The sequence below is a fragment of the Kogia breviceps genome, chromosome 11 (genome assembly GCF_026419965.1).
Source record: "Kogia breviceps isolate mKogBre1 chromosome 11, mKogBre1 haplotype 1, whole genome shotgun sequence".
NCBI classification, from domain to species: domain Eukaryota; kingdom Metazoa; phylum Chordata; class Mammalia; order Artiodactyla; family Physeteridae; genus Kogia; species Kogia breviceps.
Window position 1 is genome coordinate 67576551 of NC_081320.1, and position 23038 is coordinate 67599588.

At 41.0% G+C, this 23038-nt stretch overlaps 1 protein-coding gene across 2 annotated transcripts in view; it reads right to left on the bottom strand.

Moving 5' to 3' along the window:
• SLC3A1 (solute carrier family 3 member 1) overlaps positions 1 to 12404 on the bottom strand; it is a 36699-nt gene extending 24295 nt beyond the window's left edge. For both annotated transcript variants that reach the window (XM_067007661.1, XM_059079409.2), the window contains exons 1-6: positions 12334 to 12404; positions 12040 to 12116; positions 8279 to 8740; positions 5404 to 5583; positions 5110 to 5264; positions 2382 to 2507 (exon numbers count right to left, since the gene is read on the bottom strand). In XM_067007661.1, coding sequence (XP_066863762.1) covers positions 2382 to 2507; positions 5110 to 5264; positions 5404 to 5583; positions 8279 to 8708 — 891 coding nt within the window. In that variant the 5' untranslated portion in view covers positions 8709 to 8740; positions 12040 to 12116; positions 12334 to 12404. The remainder of the gene's footprint in view (positions 1 to 2381; positions 2508 to 5109; positions 5265 to 5403; positions 5584 to 8278; positions 8741 to 12039; positions 12117 to 12333) is intronic.
• Between the last annotated feature and the right edge of the window lie 10634 nt (positions 12405 to 23038).

The window sequence follows — 23038 nt, forward strand, 5'->3', positions numbered from 1 at the left end:
GAGACCTAAGTGTCAAAGCTAAAACTACAAAACTCTTATAAAGAAAACATGAGTTAAATCTTCATGACCTTGGGTTAGGCAATGGTTCTTAAATGTGACACTAAAAGCATAAGCAAGAAAAGAAAAAAATAGATAAGTTGGACATCATAACAGTTAAAAACCCTTGTGCTTCAAAGGGCACCATCGAGAAAGTAAAAAGACAACCTACAGAAAGGAAGAAAATTAACTGCAAATCACATATCCAGAACACCTAAAGAACTCTTCCAACTCAACAGAAAAGACAAATAACACAATTTTAAATGGACAAAGGATGTGAATAGACATTTCTCCAAAGAACATATACAAACAAACTATAATCACATGAAAAGATGCTCAACATCATTAGCCATCAGGGAAATGCAAATCCAAACCACAGTGAAATACCACTTCGCACCTACTAGGATGACTATAATCAAAGATACAGACAATAACAAGTGTTGGTGAGGACGTAGAGAAATTGGAAACTTCATATATTGCTAGTAAAAATGTAAAATGGTCCAGCTGCTTTGGAAAACAGTTTCTCAAATAGTTAAATACAAATTATAAATATAGATACAGATCACAGACATTTAGATAGATACTGTATGATTCCATTTATATGAAATGTCCAGAACAGGCATATCCATAGAGGCAGAAAGTAGCTTAGTGGTTGCCAGGGCCCAGGGGGAGAAAATGAGGGGACCATGGGAGTGACTTCGAGTGGGAATGGGGTTTCTTTTGGAGGTGATGAAAATGTTCTGAAATCAGTAGTGATGCTTGCATTACTCTGTGAATGTACTAAAAGCACTGACTTATATACTTGAAAGGTGTGAATTTTATGGTATGTGAATTATACCTCAATAAAGCTGTTATTTAAAAACAAAACAAGAACAGACTAAGGGGTGCAGGTGTTGTTAGTGACACCAACTTGGCAGCCTGCATCCTCTCTATTTGGCTGATGTGGTGACCTGTAGAAAGGGACCCACAGCTCCCTGTCCTGTTCTGTTTGGGTCTCCTCACCTACCACAGAGTACCACCCCACTAACCTCAATTCTTGCCCATCAGAGCCGAAGCAGCAGCAATAATGGAAACAACAATATGGCTAATGTTTATTGTGAATTATGTGCCACGTGCTGCTGGAACTGCCACCACACAGGTGAGCCCCATCAGCTCTCACCTGGGGCGCTGAGGGACCTCTCCCGTGCACGGACGACAGAGGACTGTATCTAACTCAGCACGTGTCCCTTACAGCAGCATCCACTGCCCTGCGGCATCAGCTCCCACCCTCGTTTTTGCACCCCAGCTCCCTCACTCTCTCCCTCATTTCACTGCAGTGCATTGGTGGGGTTGCCAGATAAAATACAGGACAACCAGTTAAGTTTTCTTTTCAGATAAACAGTGAATAATGTTTTAGTAGAAGAATGTCTCAAATATCGTACTTCTCTGTTTAACTGAAATTAAAATTTAACTGAGTGTCCTATAATTTTACTTGCTGTATCTGGTAGCCCTGCACACCGGCCCCCAGGTCGTTTCTAAAACATGTGGAGCTCAGTCTCCCCCAAAGAATTTTGCATTTGCTCTTCTCTCTGCCTGAAATTCTCTTCCCCGAGATGTTCACATGGCTCCCTTTCAAATGTCAGGTTTTTGTGCAAATGGGACCTCAATATAGTGGTGTCTCTGAGCCAACTTCTCCCTGGCACTCCGAGGCTCTTTACCCTAAGCCTTCACCACCAACTGACATGTTATATATTTAGTTAATTGTCTGCCTTCCCCTCAGGATACTGGGAATTCCTGGAGGGCCAGGCTTTGATGCCCTGCTGCATTCCCATTGCTTAGAACAGGACCTGGTACGGAGCAGACAATAAGTTGATATTTACTGAGTGAATACAGAAGTGTTTTGCATGGCTTATCTCATCTAATGTTCCTAAAAGTTCTCTGAGACAAAGACTGCAATCAATCGTGTTTCATGGATGAGGGATCCAAGACACACAAAAGCCAAATAACTTGCCCAGAAGCCCGCTGCAGCCAGTGGTGGGCCGGGTCCGGACACAGGAGCTGGACCCCCGAGCCCCCGTTCTGGCCCCGCCTCACCGCACCAGCTCATTGTCACAGGCAGAGGAGCACCTCTGAGCTAAGGCAACAGGTGTTTCTGCCTCCCTCCCACTTCAATTATTTGGGTTAGAGAAAGGAAGGAGCCATTGACATATCTAAGAGTCTGTATTTGCTTCAGACACCTTAATCCCAGAACTGAATTGCACTGCCTGATTTTGCCCGCATAATTACTGTTTTTTAACACAAAGTATATCGAATAACCATTTAAGCACCCATGTAACAGAGAAGTTTATGTGGGTGTCTATACTCACTTTTATTTCTTCTTGAACGTCAGGATTACGGAAATTTAAATCAGGTTGCTCTTTCATAAACTGATGAAAATAGCATTGGTTTCGTACTTCGTCAAAGTGCCAACTGGAGTTTCCATATACACTTAACTAGCAAACAGAAAATAGCAAATCAGCTGCTTAGCACGGTTCCTATGATGGTATCGCCCACAAAGGAATGATCATTGCCATCCCGGCCCCTTGAGGACTGAGTGCACAAATCCCCAGAATTTTTTTTCTAGTGGGAGCAAAAATGCCAAATTCCCAAAAATGCCATCCACTGGCCTAATGCCGCACAAGTGTGGTTGTGATGTGTTTGTACAGCAGAAGCTGTTCCCAACAACCACAACATGAAACCAATGCTGTCAAAGGCAGGACAAAGGCCAACTTAAGGAGCAGACATTTCTAATATATTTTCTTGAATTTTCTATCCAGGCTCTGGAATCCTGTTTGTGAAGAAAAGCAAATGGTGGCCAACTTGGGAGAAAGACATGTTGTATTGGTCTTGGAGCTTGAATCCAGGTAGAGCAAGTGTTTAAACTGCATCCTCAGAAAAGTATTAGAATCATTCAAATTAAAACTCTGCTAGTCCTCGGGAATAAAAGAAATCTAGCAACTTCAAGTGCTGGTTCCCAGCCGCGTTTGACATGGGTACTGCTTTCCTCCTTCTAGAAATGCTCATGTCCGTGGCATTTCCAGAAGGAGGAACCTGTGTGAGGGTTCCTCAGGGCTCTGTCTTGAGCCATTTGTTCATTTCACACTAAAGAGAACATCTGGACAGCATTTACAAACTGAGGGATTTTGCATAATATTTTCTTTTTAGTTGGAAGACCTAGTCACACTGGGTCCACATTTCCATGGCAACAACTGGCCCAAGCTAAGTAGTAGCTGATGTCTTTTGAGGAAACATACTCTCGCCAGCTCACCTCATGGCCCACCTGGATACAAACCAGGATGAGATTTTTACACTATATATCAGTATACAGAAAGATCAGTATACAAAATACAAAAAAAAAAAGAAAAAACCTCCACAAATCTATTTCAAAGGGAGAAACAACCCAACAAAAAACTAGGGAAAGAAACCATTAAACAGGTGTTCCACAGAAGTGGAAGCTCAAGTGAATAAATGGATGAAAAGGTGTTCAACATCATTAGTAATTAGGCAACTACTACATTAATAACTAGTAATTAGATAAATAATCATTAGCAATTAGAGAAATGTAAAATTAAGACCTCAGTGTAATTAGATAATAATCATTAGCAATTAGAGAAATGTAAAATTAAGACCAATTTATGTTCACTCGGTAAAAATCAGACTAGATCCAGTCCTTAGCCCTTTCATTTATTAGTTGTGAACCAGGGCAATGTGCTTAACATTTCTCTGCCTTGGTCTATTCATCTGCAAAATAGGAATTAAAGCCTAACTCATAAGATTGGAGGGTGAATTAAATAAATTAATGACTATAAAACACTTAGCACAGAGCCTGGCACACAGTAAGCATCTAGCAAATGTTTGCTAATGTCATCATCACTTTAAAAGGTGGTGGATCAGGGAAAAGAAAAACTAGGGAGGTGAAAGTGCCAGGACTTGCTAAAGGCCTGTTCACCAGGCTGCACATTAGTACCATTCATGAAACCTGGGATACGGGAGGTTGGAGGAGAAGATCACACAGTCGGCTTTGGCACGTGTCCTTTGAGTGCCCTTGGGTCATCTAAAAGTTGATGCCCAGGAGTCAGCCTCTTTAAATGTTTACGGAGGTCAAGAAGGAGGCCCTGGAGTGGGGACAGATGATCCAGAGGAAAAGGCTCCGCAGAAAGCAGGAGAGAGGGTGAACTAGAGTGCACAGAGGGCCTGTCCTGGGACAAGAGTAGAGTTGCCAGATAAAATATAAGACATCCAATTAAATCTGAATTTCAGATAAACAACAAATACTTTTTTTAGTGTATGTCCCATGCAATATTTTACACTAAAAAATTATGCACTGTTTATCTAAAGCTCAGATTTCACTGGGCTTCCTGAATTTTCATTTTTAAGTCTGGTAACCCCAGACAGGAGAGACATGGTCTCAGCTGCAAAAGAAGGGACTAGGAAGAGGGTGGGAATGGGGGCAGGTGTGACGGTTTCTGTTCTTTCTTTAAAGGAGAGTTTGCTGCCGAGAGTGATAAGATGGGGAGAAGGCAAGAGGCGGGAGGGTATGTTGATCAGTTGGATTTAGTAAAATTCCCCCAAAAGAATGGATGGATCAGTTCAGGTGGGGACAATGAGTGTGTCCAGAGGCTTAGATACTGAGGTTCAGGTAAAGAGAAAATGGATGGTTGGGTTTATTTGTGGCTAGTGTTTTGTTCAACAGTGGAGTCAAAAAAGCCAGAAAGGCAAAGGGGTCTGAAGAGTAGCAAGACAGTTATTGAACAAATAGGACATGGAGTGTAAGCTGGACAGAGTGGGAAGTAAAGGAAGAAGACAGTAATAGAGAGCATAGGTTTTAATTTGCTGAAATACATCAGCTCTACAATAAAATGAAAAATCCAAATCCAAAATCAAATGATTAGAAGGCTTGAGATTTTATTTCTATTTCTTTGGGAAACTTGTTCCCCTTCCCATAAACTATACCCATCATTTTTTTTTTCTTTTAACAGGGCTTTGTAAATAACCAGTTTAATCACTAAAGAGGTGCCCATTTTCCCTCTGTAAATCAAGCATGTCGGTACTTACCCAGTTGTTGGGCGGTATGGTTTTGCCATTTTCACGGGTACAGTCATGCCAGATATAATAATCAGTATATTTCCCTGTCCGGTTCCGACTCCATTGAAACCAAGCATGTTTATCACTGGTGTGGTTTGGTATGAAATCGATGATTAATTTTAAACCTAATGAATGAAAACATTTCAAATGCTAGGACAAGATTATATTAGAATAATGTTAACAGTGAAGGAAAAAGTGCTTCAGGTTAAGCATTTGGAGAAATGCTTTTCTTAACCCAGCCCACCCACCTTCCATTCAATTTACCTTTATCATGTATGGCTGCAACCAGATTCTCGAAATTTTTCATTGTTCCGAAAATGGGATCGATTTCTCGGAAATCTTCAACACCATGTCGGAAATCTTTAAGGGATGATTTATAAAATGAAGTAATCCAAACAGTTTTTATATTTAAAGTTGTGATGTAATCTAGCTTATCTTGAATACCTGAAGGAAAAAGTCAAAGCCATGAAAAATAAATAAATAAAGTTTGGGGTTTTTTAGTTGAAGGATTAAAAATAAAAGGAATAGGTCTAAGATGGAAATACTTATATTGAGACAGAAATATTTAGAATTTTGTTGAATATGGGTGAAATTCAGATAGCAAGGTCTAGTTCTACAAACAACAGCAAATTAATCTTCTAGCAATAACCTTTAACTTCGATGTAGAACATTTAAAAAAATCTGTCTATGGCTTGTTCATATTTTATACTTAAAACCAGGACTACACGATTGTTAATTTATTATACACATGGTTTTTGAGCACCTAATCCAGGCCAGGTGCTGGGCTAAGTGCCAAGGTACGAAGAAGAATAATACATGGCCGCTGATGGTCAAGTGGTCTGTGCTGCACTGTTGAGTGCGTAGCCACTAGCCATGTGGCTATCAAGCACTTGCAGTGTGCCTAGTCTGAATTGAGATATGCTGTAAATGTAAAACACATGCTGGACTTTGAAGACCCAGTGTGAAGAGAAAGAATGTAAAATAGCTCATTTATATTTTTATATTGATTATATGTTGGAGTGATACAGTGAATGTGTTGGAGTATACAAAGTATATTATTAAAATTAATTTCACTCGTTTCTCTTTTACTTTTTTAATGTGGCTTCTAGAAAACTGACAATTACCTATGTGATCCACATCCTATTTCCTTTGGATATCGCTGAAGCCAAGAATTTATACAGAAGAGAATTCTAGACTTGGCTGAGGAAAGACATGGGAATGAAACTGTACTTGGGACCTCGTAGGATAATTAGCAGATAGTGGCATGGGTGGGGGTGCTTCTAGTTCAGAGTCCTAAATGCAGGGCCAGAGTTGAGTTTAGTATTCAGTTTCCAGTAACTTTCTGCGGCACCCTATGGGGCTTCCTCCAATCAGCCTGTCCGAGGTCTCGGAGACCAAAGCACAAAGTCCCCTGACTCCTGGCCTTGGGGCTCTTCCCCTGTAACAGGCTGCTTATCTTTCTCCTCACTGTACCTTAGTTCCCTGTGTGGGTGGCTGTGAGACCACAGAGAGTGTCAAAAGGCAACAAAAGAATTTTAAGGCAGATTTAAGTCAGAATTTTGATTTATATCAAAATCCAGCACAAAGGAACAGGATGATAAAAACAGAGGCTGAACAGACACAAAGTAAACAAGGGATCTCCCAGGCCCACACTCCAGGGGACAGAAGGCAGTAAACTGAACTGAAACCTGGAATGTTTCCTTCAAGTAATAACAACAAAACCCCCTCAACCACAAGGAAAAATACCTGTTAATTACAGGAAGCAGCCAGTCCTTCAAGGAAAAGTTACCGGAAAGGGCAAATGTGAGAGGTGATTAGAAGTTGCCCTTTGCAGGAGAATTTAGATGGAGATTACAGAGGGAGGGCCAGGAACTGGGGAGTATATTTTTGGGTTTAGGGTTTTGGGCTCTATTCCATCAAAACATCACTTCGCAAAGCATTTCCTTTGTAAGAAGCAGGTGCTAGGGCCATGCTGGGGGCTGGGGGTTGGAAGGAAACTCACCCAGATATGTTACACGGCAGTATCAGAGGTGCTGCCCCTCCAAAGCACCACAGAGCTCTGGGGAGGGCAGCGCACCCACGGATCGGGGAGGTTAAATACAGATTAATGAAGGAAGTGGGTTTGAACTGCATCTTGAAGGACAGAAAATATTTCAATTAGCTAAGATGCAGGATGACTTTAAAAAGAGAAAAATTATATGAGTGTGAAAAAGAAAAGCTTTTTATTAGTTATCAGGAAAGTTGGAGATTTCAAGAGTGTATTTATAACATTTTAAAGTTTGATTAAACTCCTTTCCACTTCCCATACTCTAATCATTCTGTTTTGTCTTCTTCAAGCCAAATATCATTATCAAAAATTACCTTATTCGTTTATTTGTTCCTTATTGTTGCCCTTAACTAGGGTGACCATATCAACCAACCTGCCCCGGACAGTTCCTGTGTATGGTTTGTGTCCTTGTTTACACAATAAATAATTAGGACATTCCACACATAACACACTAGGAAATTATTAGCATAACTTTAAATTTTTTTTACTTTTCTTATTAATATGGATATTGTTTTTAAATAATCCTTAATTCAAGCAATGACCAACCCACTCTATGCCTTTTCTTCTTTCCTTCATTTCTCAGAATTTAAGCTTCAGGGACTCAGCCTACACATTTTAAAGTCATCACTTAATCTTTTTCTAAAATATTATTTATGCTTTGTTCACTAATCAGGAACTCTCCACCAGATTGCCAAACCAGCCACTGTGCACACTGGAAAAGGAATGCTAAACAGTCACTCTGAGACAACCAACTCTAAAGTGCACAGAAGCAGGATATATTTCAGGAGGAAACTTGCCCATGTAGGAAGTGAGAATGGATGACCAACTGCACAAAGGTTCCTAGCAGGCAATAAACTAAACAGCTCTTTGGGGGCTCAGAGGGGTCCAGCAAGCAACCTTTCATCATATGGGAAGAACTGCTGGGTTCTGCTGAGGGGCTTTTAAACATCATAAACAAGGAGAAACGTGGCGTGACCAGTCATACCGCATGGAATGTGCTTACCGCACAACCCAGGCATAATGCCCTCCAAGAACAGAAAGAGTCCTCTACAACCTCATCTCGGACACGCCCCAAACTCTCAAGGCACGCACCTTTTAGATCTCCGTTCCCATCCTTGTCGCTGTCCTTGAAAGACCTCGGGTAGATCCGGTACATGGGCCCCGCCTGCCACCAGTCCAGGCACTTCGGAGAGATGGCAATGATGCCTATGGTAGCCACAATAAGCACGAGCACAGAAGCCACGGTGAGCCAGAAAAGGGCCTCCCGGGGCACCCGGTAGCGGGCCTGGCCCGAGAACCGGAACAGCACCTCCTTGGGCATCCCCGCGTAGGGCCGGACATCCTTCCAGTCGGGCTCTGCAGGGCCAAAGAGGTCCACGGCGTTGTGCTGTGGGCTGTCCTCTGGGCTGCCCGGGTCCGGGTCCGTCTCTAGGATGTCTTCATTTTGTACAAACCCGTTGTTTGTCCGGCCTCCCTTCATACTCATTCCAATGGAATCTCTCTTGCCTTTATCCTCAGCCATGTTTCACAATCTTATCCCAGCGGAGAGCCTTCCTGCAGTAACAAAAGTGGGAAGGGAACTTGCTGAAATGCTTGGTCGTGTTAATGAGCTTTGCGTGGTTTATAAATAAACTTGGCTGGACTTTGTCCAGCCAAGGAAGAAAGGGTAAAGGTAAAGGGAGTTTTGAAAAATTCTCTTTACACCTGTGAGGCTGACGTAGCTATAGTCACTACACTGAGGGATTCAGCTCTGGACTGGGACATAGGCATAGAGGAGGGAAAATGGGAAGAGGACACAGGGTTCCATTGCAATTTAAGGTGTTACTTGATTGAGTACACAGATGTTCAAAGCAGCATTATTCACAACAGTCAAAAGGTGGAAACAAGCCAAGTGTCTATCAATGGATGAATGGACAAACAAAATGTGACATATGTCTTAAAAAGGAATGAAATTCTGACCATGTGCTACAACATGGATGAACCTTGAAGACATTATGCTAAGTGAAGGAAGCCAGACACAAAAGGATAGATATTGTCTGAGTCCACTTATATGAAGTACTTAGACAAATTCATAGAGACAGAGAACAGAACTGTAGTTACCAGGAGTTGGAAGGAGGGGGGTAATGGGGAGTTCTTGTTTAATGAATATAAAGTTTCCATGTCGGCTGATGAAAAGCTCTGGAGGTAGCTGCACACCTTAAGTTCTAAGTATTCAATCATACAAATGCAAAGAAAACTCTACATCATAGCAATAGAATTTCATGACAGAAATGTCCCATTTGACCTCTCCACATTTTATTTAAAATAACAATAACAGGCCTTCCCTGATGGCGCAGTGGTTAAGAATCCACATGTGTTCGAGCCCTGGTCCGGGAAGATCCCACATGCCGTGGAGCAACTAAGCCCGTGAGCCACAACTACTGCGCCTGCCCTCTAGAGCCCATGCTCTGCAATGAGAAGCCACCGCAACAAGAGAAGCCACCGCAACGAGGAGCCCGTGCACCACAACGAAGAGCACGCCCTGCTCACCGCAACTAGAGAAAGCCCGCGCACAGCAATGAAGACCCAACGTAACCAAAAATAAATAAATAAATTTATAAATAAAATAAAATAACAACAATAATACTTCAAACTTCCAGAATAAGCAAACTAGAATCTTTTAAAGAACAATCTGGAATAATTATCTGGTCTCTGGTGGGAGGATTATTTAAACAATAAAAGCAATTACAAAAGAAGGTTGAATTGACTGAATAAAATTTTTTATATAACAAAGCATACTAATTGAAGAGCTTATGACAAATTGGGAAATGCATTGGTAATAAATATGCCAAAGAACTTATGTTTTTAACATTAAAGATATGTATATATTATTAGACATATATGAAATTTCATAATATCAATTTTAAACTGTCAGTAGGAAACTTGAAAAAAAGAATGTAAACATATCTAACACAAATCAACTCACTAACGTTAGAGAAATAAATAAGCATTTTCAATCACACTGGCAAAGAATTTCTAAAAGATTATAGTACTGACAAGGATCCAGTGTAATTTGACATAATAATTCTGGAAAGTAATCTGGCAATGTGTATCATGAGTTTTAACATTTTCAGAGGCTAAAAATAAATAAATGGGGCTAGCTCTACTGGATTTAAAAATAAAAACTCCAGAAAAATGAAGAGTTATCATTGAAGAAGGATAAGTCAAAAGATCAATTGAACAGATTGGAGTCATCAAAAATGGATCCCTACTCCCTATACAGAAGGGAATTTAGAATATGAAAAGTGAGGAAGTCAGTGAGGAAAAGAAAGATTATTTAGTAAGTGATGTTGGACAATTGGATAAGGAGAGGAAGTATAATATGATCAGAATCATGTGAGAAAAAACAGCACACACATTTGTGCATGCATGTTGAATTTCAGCCACTGGTTGCCTGGAGGCTGAGAATAAGAGAATGAGGATGAGAATCCTTGGACTTAATGCTTTTCTTGTACCTATACTTGGACTTATACTTTACCCTGAGTTATCTGTCCTTAGCATATATGACTTTCATAATAAAAAGAGGGGAGAAAATGTTCATATCCTTTAACTCAGCAATTCCACTTCCAAAACTCTATCTTAAGGAAATAATTCAGGACAGGGACAAAAGTTTATGAATAATAGGCTTATTAATTACAGTGTTATTTATTACAACAAATATTGGAAACAACCAAAAGGTTCAATGACACAAGACTAGCTAAATAAATTATTGTACATCCATGTTATAGAATATTAGTCATTGAGCATATTTTTGAAGATTTTTAATGACATGGAAGAAATCCCACATTATTACATTGAGTGGGGAAAATGCAGGCTATAAAGTAGTTGTCCTAATTATGTAAAAAAAAATTTTTTCATGTAGATTTGTAAAGTCCTATTAGAAAAAGTGTTTACAGTGTTTATCTCTGGGTTCTAAGATTATGTGTGATACCCATTTTGTTCTTTAAACTTTTTCTGATTTTTCTAATTTTTCTGTAACGAATATGTATTACTCTTCCATTAGAAAAAAAGTAAGTTAGGAAACCCTGAGTTTGGAGTCTCCCTAGAACTTCCAGTCAGGTGCTAGAGTTCAGTTTAAGGTGACACCTCCTAACATCAGCCATCCCAAATTCATAAACATCCCATACTCAAGAGTTAAACTAAAGAGAGAGAAAAAAAGGCAAACTTCAAAAAGTAGAAAGAAAACATGGAATTCAATGAACAAGCATGGAAACACTGGAGAGAAGAGGAAGTTGGCGGCAATGTGGAAAAGATAGCCACAAAGTTAAGAATTCCCAGCAAATACAAAGTATCAGTATTACTTACTTTCAAGGTGACTTAGAAGGAAATATTGATTGTAGAAAGCCAAACACACTGACTGTTAAAACTTCTAAACACGAATAAGGAACAAGAACACTAAGAACGCTTTAAAAGTCTGATAATCAAAACAAAGAATCAGAGATAATGAAGATAATCTCTCTCAGTAAATTCAAATCCCAGGTGAGTTACACAATCACAATAACAAAGCAAAGAAGAATGAACTATCTAGAAAACAGATAACAGAACAATGGAGGATATCACAGGACCCAGAAACATCCTGCAATTAAACAGAAACAAACATAGAAAGCAGTAATCAATGAACAAAATGTATTTTAATATTTTATATATATATGTATTTTAAAATATATATGTACTAGGATTCATTAAATGAATTTTAAAGCCATTCACTCATAAAGATTTCCACTCAGCAGCAAACCCACCAAAATAACTTACAGTATATGACCTGTCAGATTAGTAAACATTTAAAATAGAAAGATTTTCCATATTGCATTTACCTGTTTATAGCCTCTGTGATCTAAGGGTAGGATCTGCTGCATAATCATCTTTAAGTTCCCAGCATCCAGTTCAGTGCCTGGTAGATTATTAAATGAATAAAAGTAGTTACTTAAAGATAGATAGACCTAACCCTATGCTGAAGAAAAAGGGAGGGGGGATGAAAAAAGGGGGGAGGAGGAGGAGCAGGGGGAGGAGAAGGAAGAGGTGGAGGGAGGAGGGGGGAAAAAGAGAAAAGTGGAAAGTACATTCTGCACAAAAATGTAGATTTTTATCACTGAGCCAAATGTTCTTACCTTGACACAGTTTCATGAGTGAAATTTTGAGTCAGAGGAAGTGAGATTCAAGCTTGCCTCCACTACTTGCTCTCTGTTTGATCTTGGACAAAATTTTCTCTGAGCCTCTGTTACCTCAGCTGTAAAACAGTTTTAAGTAGAAGGAAACACTAAAATAGATTTGTCTCAGCTAGAGAAGGAAGTTCAATTTATATAACCATTGAAATCAAAGGAAAATATCTAAACATGTTTTTGCTGGAAGTTAAACTATTCTAAAACATTTTTATAACAAAGTATAACAAAACAAATAGCAAAAGAAATGTTAATAGAACTTGAAAATGTGACAGATGTCAGGACAAAACCTTACTATTTCTACATATAAAGAATGAATGCAAATATTTAAAATCAATAGCTAAATTACATTCAATAAGATTAAAAAGGATTGCAAATTATATATAAGAAATTAACATCACATAAAAGTTACTGAATAAAAGTACCTTTCTGGCTTCCCTGGTGGCGCAGTGGTTGAGAGTCCGCCTGCCGATGCAGAGGAGGCAGGTTCGTGCCCCGGTCTGGGAAGATCCCACATGCCGCGGAGCGGCTGGGCCCGTGAGCCATGGCCGCTGAGCCTGCACGTCCGGACCCTGTGCTCCGCAACGGGAGAGGTCACAACAGTGAGAGGCCAGCGTACCGCAAAAAAAAAAAAAAGTACCTTTCTGATGGAATTAAAGAAATATAAATTAAAACATTAAGGTACATGATAGATTAATTGTATTAGTAGCTAATTAATGGCATCCCTGTATCCCTTAACGGCCTTTTGCCCCATCATTCCTTAGTCCCTTGACACACGGAGTCTGGGCTTAGAAGTATGGCTTGCTTTGGCCAATGGCACAAAAAGAAACTTGACACAAAAAGAGGCTTTAAAAAGTGCTCCTCTTCTAGACCATCACCAGGAGATTAGGTCCAGGCTGGTCTGCTGCAGGATGTGGGAGATATGGGAAGGACTCTGGAACCTTCCCATTGAGGGTCCTCTGGATTAGCCAGTCCCCAGGCAGCCAGCCATTTGACCACAGATGCTTGAGTGAGCCCAGCTGGGATCAGTGTTCAAACTGGCCTATGAACAACTGTAGTGTCATGAAAATTAGTAAATGGTTGGGTTACTTTCTGGCTTTGACCTTTAAAAAACAGACTGATTAAGGGATAATTGACATACAATAAACTGCACTCTGAAGTATACGATTTAATGTTTTAACATGTGTATATACCCACGAAACCATCACCACAATCAAAATCATGAACATGCCCATCACCTGCAAAAGTGTCCTCTTGCCCCTTCGTAGTCCTTCCCTCCCACCCCTCCCTGCACCTCACCCTCACCCGCCACAGCCTATGCCTGTCCCTAGGCAACCACTGATCTGTTTTCTATCACTATAGATTAGTTTGCATTTTCTGGATTTTTATATAAACGGAATCATCCATACAGTACGTAATTTTTGTCTGGTTTCTTTTACTCAGCATAATTATTTGGACATTTATCCAACTTGTATCAATATTTCATTCATTTTTATTAACTAACATTTTTTTTAGAGGAAGCTGTAGTGTTACAGAAAAATTGAACAGAAACTACAGAGAGTTTCCATACACCCCCCTCTTCTACGTCTGCAGTTTCCCTTATTATTAGCATCTTGCATTAGCGTGGTACGTTTGATGTACAATTGATGAACCAATATTGATACATATAGTCCCTGGTTTACATTAAGGTTCACTCTTTGAGTTGTACAGTTCTAAGGGTTTTGACAAATGCACAGTCACGTATCCACCTTTATAGTGTCGTAGTGTAATTGTTTCACTTTCTCGAAAATACCCTGTGCTTCACATATTCATCCCTCCATTCCCCTGAACCCCTGGCAACCACTGATGTTTTTACTGTCTCTATAGCTTTGCCTTTTCCAGAATGTCATATAGTTGGAATAATACAGTATAAGCCTTTTCAGACTGGCTTCTTTCATTTAGTAATATGCATTTAAGTTTCCCCTATGTCTTTTTGTAGCTTAATAGATCTTTTCAGTGCCAAATAATATTCCATTGTCTGGATGTACCAGAGTTTATCCATTTACCTACTGAAAGACATCTTAGTTGCTTCCAAGTTTTGGCAGTTATAAGGCTACTGTAAATCATCACGTGCAGGTTTTTGTGTGGACATAAGTATTCAACTCCTTTTGGTAAATACCAAGGAGTGTGTGATGGCTGGATTTTGTGGTAAGACACTATTTTGCTTTGCAAGACACTGCCAGACTGTCTTCTATTTTGGAAGGCTGTACCATTTTGCATTCCTACCAGCAATGAATGAGAGTTCTTTGTTGCTCCATGTCCTTGCTAATGTTTACAGTTGTCGGTGTTTTGGATATAAGCCATTCTAATATGATTATAGTGGTATCCCAGTGTTTAGTTAATTCCTTTCTATAATGGAGTAGTATTCCACTCTATGAATATACACAACTGTTGATAACATGGTTTTTTTTCCAGTTTTGTACTGTTATAAATAAAACTGCTGTAAACAATCATGTACACATTTTTGTAATGATATAGTTTTCTTTTCTCTTGGGTAAACACCTAGAAGCAGATGGCTGGATCATATGGAAGGCGTACATTGTGTATGTTTAACCTTGTAAGAAACGGCCAAACTATTTCAGAAAGTGCTTGCACCATCTTACGTTACATTCAGCAGCGTCTGAGGTTCTAGTTTTTTCACATCCTTTCCAGCACTTGCTATGTTCAGTCTGTTTAATTTTCGCGATTCTACTATGTAAGTAGTGGTATTTCATTGCAGTTTTAATTTGCACATCCCTTTTGATGTTGAGTATCTTTTCAGTGCTTTTTTGCCACCCATTATCCTTCTGGTGAAGTTGATGCTGGCTAGGGGGTCGGCTAGGGGGTCTCAGTTCTCTCTCCATGGGTCTCTTCATGCTGTCTCTCCACATTGTCTACTTTGGGCTTCCTCATAGCATTCTGGCATGGTCCCAAATGTGAGTGTCCCAGATGAAGAGAGAAAGCAAGGCGGAAACCGTATCCTTTTTGTGGCCTAGCCTCAGAAGTCACATAGCATCTTTTTGACTGTACTTAATGTACCAAGGCCAGAGCCCATGTGAGAAGTTACAGGGCAAAGGACATACAGGGAAGCCATTAATTGGGCTTTTAATGTAATTAATCTATCATGTACCTTCACAATACTTTTTTAAAAAATAAATTTATTTATTTTATTTTTTAATTTTTGGCTGCATTGGGTCTTCGTTGCTGCGCATGGGCTTTCTCTAGTTGTGGTGAGCGGGGGCTACTCTTTGTTGCCGTGCAAGGGCTTCTTATTGTGGTGGCTTCTCTTGTTGCAGAGCACAGGCTCTAGGCACGTAGGCTTCAGTAGTTGTGGCTTGTGGGCTCTAGAGCGCAGGCTCAGTAGTTGTGGCGCACAGGCTTAGTTGCTCCACAGCATGTGGGATCTTCCCGGACGTGGGCTCGAACCTGTGTCCCCTGAATTGGCAGGCAGATTTTTAACCACTGCGCTACCAGGGAAGTCCCCACTCATTGTTTTGTATTGTTTTGGTTTTGTTTTTGAAAGTGGCCATCCTCATGAGCGTGAAGCTGTACATTACTGTGGTTTTGATTTGCATTTCCCTGATGATGCATGATACTGAGCATCTTTTATGTACTTGTTAGCCATTTTCATATCATCTTTGGAGAAATGTCTATTCAAGTCCTTTGCTCATTTAAAAAATCAGGTTATTTGCTGTTGAGTTGTAACAGTGTTTTTTGTTTGTTTGTTTATTTATTTATGGCTGCATTGTGTCTTTGTTGCTGCGCGCGGGCTTCCTCTAGTTGCGGCAAGCAGGGGCTATTCTTCATTGTGGTGCACAGGCTTCTCATTGCAGTGGCTTCTCTTGTTGCAGGGCACGGGCTCTAGGCACACGGGTTCAGTAGTTGTGGCTCATGGGTTCTAGAGAGCAGGCTCAGTAGTTGAAGCGCACGGGCTTAGTTGCTCCACGGCATATGGGATCTTCCCAGACCAGGGATTGAACCTGTGCTCCCTGCATTGGCAGGAGGATTCTTAGCCACTGCGCCACCAGGGAAGTCCCTGTAACAGTGTTTTGATTTGTATTTCCAACCGGTACTTACAGCACCAGGTGCAGCCCTGAGCTGGATGCTTCAGCCTGATGAGAGGCAAGTGTTTCTGTGTATCTCAGACCCAAGTTTGTGATAATCACAGCATGGGGATTTCTGTGGCTATTGTCAACCCAGAGCCACTGTTATTAATAGTAACACCTAACCACTGTGCCTTCTTGGTGGTCTGTCCTCCATACATTACCAAAAAAAACCAACACACACAAACAAGCATAATTAGGTCCTTCTGTGACATCATTGGACAACAATGTAATCGAATCCACAGTGTAATAGGCTGATTTATAGAGGGTTTTAACCTTGGGGTGTCTCAATTCTTTCCTGCTTAAAGACTTTGTTCTCCAAAACAGTCCAGAATCACAAAAGAAACAGTAACACATAATATCTGGTCTTCAACAAAGTTCTATTGAAAAAGATCACCCAACAGCTAAATGCTAAGTTATCTACCCCGTGACAAATATGTCAAATTCAGATACAGAGTTGTTCTGGAAAACTTGTAATTATTAGCATTGATAGACATTGTACTGTCACGAATAGTCTCACCGAAAATTCAAAGAGCATGAATCACATGTTACTTTTAAAATGCTACAGTCATCTGAGAACACTGCATGCTAGAACTTCATTGGGACACAAACATTATTCTCTGCAATCTACAGCTGCAGAAATGTGGTTCTTGGCTGCTGAGTGAAGTCCTCTATTCCCAGGCCAGACCCAGTATTCCTGGGGGAGCCTTTATGATCCCCTGGCCTTTAATGGACGGTCTCTCAGCAAGGCCTGACTCAAAGCCCGGAAATGTTCAAAATGGTTTGGGTGCTGGGTCAGGGTCTTTGAGAACATACATCAGAGGAACGAGTGTCAATATACGTAGAAAAAACACTAAACATGTCGTATTTTGGGGGAATTGCTTTACATAAATTTATTTAGTTACTTATTTTTGGCTGTGTTGGGTCTTCATTGCTGCACACATGCTTCCTCTAGTTGCGGCAAGCGGGGGCTACTCTTCGTTGCAATGTGCGGCCTTCTCATTGCGGTGGCTTCTCTTGTTGCAGAGCACGGGCTCTAGGTGCACGGACTCAGTAGTTGTAGCTCGCAGGCTCTAGAGCGCAGGCTCGGTAGCTATGGAGCACGGTTTTAGTTGCTCCATGGCATGTGGGATCTTCCTGGATCAGGGCTCGAACCCGTGTCCCCTGCATTGGCAGGCGGTCCCTCAACCACTGCACCACCAGGGAAGCCCAGCAGGCGGATTCTTAACCACTGCATCACCAGGGAAGTCCATGAATGCATCTCTTTAAAATGAAGCCCACTTATACTGCACAATCTGTCAGACCATTAATCTTCTCTAAACACTCATACTGCAACTTGAAAGCTGCCAATGGTTTCTCATTATAAAGAGAACAAACTCCAAATATCTTAGCCAAGAAGTCTAAGCTACAATATACACACATACTACATTTCTAGTCTTATTTCTCTCTTAATTTCTCCAAATTGGGCCCTCTGCTCACTGTCCCCTCACTGGAGACTAGGAAGACCTAGTTCAGGACATTTGTTCCTGCCTCTCTTATAGGCCCTGCTGCATCTGCCTTTCCCCTACCACCAATATCGCTCCAGTGGACACTGATCTAGCTTTCCCAGAATTCCTGTCTGTGTTATTCACTTGTATATCCATCCTTATAATGACAGTTACTTTAATATATGACTTTTTTGCATTTTCCCACCCTAAACGACTGAGAGTTTTACTTCTTGAACTACATTCAATACCTTATGATTAAACATAATGGAAAAGAATATTTAAAAAAGAATGTGTATATATGTGTGGAACTGAATCACTTTGCTGCACAGCAGTAATTAACACAACATTGTAAATCAACTGTACTTCAATTAAAAACATAAATAACTAAAATAAAGTGGTGGGGATGGGGGATGGTGGCAAACCAGGAGACTTATGCCCCGCCTGAGGGACAGCAGCCACTCAGCTCCAACAACAATGAAGAACTAAGATTGACAGATCTACTTTTCATAGAGAAGCTGGAAATCTGTATTAATATGTAAAATTTCCCAAATTTCATATGTGGGCAATTACTTCAATTCCATGTCTGAGAAGATCTATACCACACACCTTTAATCTCTTTAAAGTACCCCCTGTGTGACTAAATAATACTTTGTCTTTGCTCTTTCTGAAGTTTTAGCTTTCTCTCTACACCAGGCTTTATCTATAGACCAGAGTAATTTAAACTGAAAAAAAAAATTTTTTTTTTTTTTTTTTGTCTTACGCGGGCCTCTCACTCCTGTGGCCTCTCCCGTTGCGGAGCACAGGCTCCGGACGCGCAGGCTCAGCGGCCATGGCTCACGGGCCCAGCCGCTCCGCGGCACGTGGGATCCTCCCGGACCAGGGCACGAACCCACGTCCCCTGCATCGGCAGGCGGACTCTCAACCACTGCGCCACCAGGGAAGCCCAAAATTTTTTTTTAAATAAATTTATTTTTGGCTGCGTTGGGTCTTCATTGTTGGGTCTGCATAGCCACGTGCGGGCTCTCTCTAGTTGTGGCAAGCAGGGGCTTCTCTTCATTGTGGTGTGCAGGCTTCTCACTGGAGTGGCTTCTCTTGTTTCAGACCTTGGGCTCCAAGCACGCGGGCTTCAGTAGTTGTGGCGCGTGGGCTCAGTAGTTGTGGCTCAGGGGCTCTAGAGCTAAGGCTCAGGAGTTGTGGCGCACAGGCTTAGTTGCTCCGCAGCGTGTTGGATCTTCCCAGACTACGGCTCGAACCCATGTCCCCTGCCTTGGCAGGTGGATTCTTAACCCTTGTGCCACCAGGGAAATCCTGAAAACAATAATCTGTGTCCTAAACAATAAATATTCCATCAGCTAGTCTGTGTGTAATTAGAACAATGATGCCCAAACTTTGGGATGTTATAGGCAAGGAAAATTCCAAAAAAATAAAATAAAATTGGAAATCAAAATATGGTACCAGCATTTTATTTTGCTCAATAAAGATATTAACAAATAATCGAGGATTCAGGCCAAGATGGTAGAGTAGGAAGACCCTGAGCTCACCTCCTCCCACGTAAATTTGGCACACCAAAATCACAACTATTTGCAGAGCAACTATGGATGAGAACCACACGAAGAATAGCAGAAAAGATCTACAACTAAAGATATAAAGAAAGAACCACAATGAGACAGGTAGGAGAGGCAGAGACGCGATGTAGTCAAGACCCACACCACAGGGTAGGCAACCCATAAACGGGAGGATAATTACAATTGTACAGGTTCTCTCCAAGGAGCAAGGGGTCTGAATCTCACATTGGGCTCCCCAGCCTGGGAGTCCTGCACCAGGAAGACAAGCCCCCAGAATGTTTGGCTTTGAAGGCCAGCAGGGATTACTCTGGGGAGAGCCAGAGGGCTGTGGGAAATAGAGTCTCCACTCTTAAAGGGCACACACGAAACCTCACATGCTCAAGGACTCAGGGCAGAAGCAGTAATTTGAAAGGAGCCTGGGTTGGATCCACTTGTGGATCTTGGAGAGCCTCCTGGAGAGGCAGGAGACAACTGGGACTCACCCTGGGGACATAGATGCTGGCAGCAGCCATTTCTGGGATCTCATCCCAACATGAGGACACTGTACTGGCAAGTGCCATTTTGGAATCCTCCCTCTAGCTGATGAGCACTGGGACCTGGTCTCGCCCACCAGCCATTTGGCACTAGTACTAGGACACTCCAGGCCAGGCATCTAGCTGGGTGGGGACACGGCCATACCCACCAGCAGGTTGGCTGCTGAGAGCCCCCTGAATCTGCAGTCTCCCTGAGACCTGGCCTTGCCCACCAGAGGGCCCAGGACCTGTCCCCACTCACCAGTGGGCCAGCACTAGCCCTGGGACCAGCCTCACACACCAGTGCAGTGACATGAGCCCTGGGGCCACAGTGGCCCCATAGCCAGCCATGTCAAGACCTGGCCCACCTACCCAGCAGGCCAATACCAGCTCCAGGACACCATGGATCCCACAGCCAGCATTGTCAGGAACCAGCCTCACCCACCAGCAGGCTGACACTAGCTCCAGGACCCCCGACCCTGCAGCCAGCCAACCTGGGATCCAGCTTGCCAACCAGTGAGCCAGCACTAGCCCCAGCACCCCCCGTCCCTCCCATGAGCTCTGTAGCCAGATGCCTTGTGACATGCCCCTGCTCCACCAGTGGGCTGGCACCAAGACCAGGACTCCCTTGGCTATGCAGCCAGTCATGCTAGGACCCAATCCTGCCCACCAGAGCCTGGCAGCCTCTGCACTAGGCAGGGCGTGACCACCAACCAGACCAGAAGCCAACCACACCTACCAGCACACCCACAGTACCCTCTGACACAACAGAGGACTCAAGCAGCTCACATAGAGGTAACTCCTAGAGCATATAGCTCTGGTGACCACAAGGGAGTGTGCTGCTGAGCCCCACAGGATGTTTCCTACATAAGGCCACTTCTCCAAGACTGGAAAATGTAACCAACCTACCAAATACATAGAAATAAAAACAGTGAATTAGGCAAAATTAGGCAACAGAGGAATATTCTACCAAACATTTAGAGAAGAGTTAACACCTATTTTTCTCAAACTATTCCAAAGCAGAGGAAGGAATGCTTCTGAAATCATTCTATGAGGCCAGCATCATCCTGATACCAAAACCAGGTAAAGATATCACACACAAACACAAATTACAGGCCAATATCACTGATGAACATAGATGTAAAAATCCTCATCAAAATGAATTCAGTAGTATATTCAAAAGATCATACACCATGATCAAGTGGGATTTATTCCAATGATGCAAAGATGGTTCAGTATTCACAAATCAAATGATACATCACATTAACAAAATAAAGAATAAAAACCATATGATCATCTCAATAGGTACAGAAAAAGTTTTTGAAAAAACTCAAGATTGATTTATGATAAAAACTCTTAACAAAGTGGGTATAGAGGAAATGTATCTCAACATAATAAAGACCATATATGACAAGCCCATAGTGAACATCATACTCAACAGTGAAAAACTGAAAGCATTTGCACTAAGATCAGGAACAAGAAAAGGATGCCCACTCTTGCCACTTTTTATTCAACATAGTATTGGAAGTCCTAGCCATAGCAATCAGATAAGAAAAAGAAATAAAAGGAATGCAAATGGGAAGGGGAGAAGTAAAACGGTCATTGCACATGACATAGAAAATCATAAAGATGCCACAAAAAAACTACTAGAACTCATCAATAAATTCAGTAAAGTGCTCTCCTCTCTTCTTGTGGGTGGAGTTACAATTTCATGATAACTTATGTTCACTAGCATGGTGAAATGGGAAAGTCTGGGGCCAAAATGACCTGGCTTTGAATCCCAGATCAGCCGGTTCTAAGCTTTGTGGTCTTGGGTAATTCATTCAGCCTCTTTAGATGGATCTCAGCTTTTTCATTGGCTACACTTACTTCATAGTGTTGTTATGAAGATTAAATAAAATACACATAAATTTTAAATTTTAATTAAATTTAAATGATTTAAATTTAATTAAATAGCATACACAAATTACCTACCAGTGGCAAAAGGCTCCTCTTGTAAAGGTTGGTTAGATTCCTCCCCAGCAAAGAGCTTTGTAGAGCAAGGCCTATGTCGTTGATAAAAGTTGCTACTGTTACCATTATAATTATAATTATAACAATTACTATCAAGTATTAAGTATCAGGACAATGGGGTCTACTCACTACATTTACAGAACTAAAGGGAACCTCTCAAATTATTCTTCACAAAACAAGAATGATCTGTTTAAAGGTAATTCCTCCATCCTCAGTTATCCCAAGAGGCAACTGGAAAGTTCTCTCACTAAACAAGAAATATTAGTTTTAATAAATATTAGTTCTAAAATATTAGTACTAAAACAAATATTAGTTCTCTTTCATAGTAAAAACTGACAAGAAGCGGCAGATCATAATTTCTACCATCATATACTTCTTGCTTCTATTTCCACTTAAAAAATATATTTGTTTAATTTGCATAAGACCATGAGGACAAGGACTCTTAGTTCTTCCAAGTTCTACTTAATGATGGTACTTTTACTTGAATCATAATTGATCATTTGTTAATCCTTAATTAGTAACTCAGGTTTAAATTGGGGGAAATGATCTCAATATAGGGAGCACCACACATTGTATAGGTTCTAGTCACTGATGTTAGTCATGTCCTTATCTATTCCTTATAACCAAGAATGAAAAATTGTGGAACTAAATCTTCAACAGAAATGAATTTGTAGGGAGGGTGGGAGAGAGGGTGATGCAAGAGGGAAGAGATATGGGAACATATGTATATGTATAACTGATTCAGTTTGTTGTAAAAGAAAAACTAACACACTATTGTAAAACAATTATACTCCAATAAAGATGTTAAAAAAAATCATAAAAAAAAAAAGAAATGAATTTGATTTGTTGGACTATTTTAACAAGAGCAGTAGTCATCTTTGGTTACTTGCTAAATATAAAAAAGTATAATCTTATAGAAGGGGAAACAAAATAGAAGTAAAACCTACTCCCTGAAA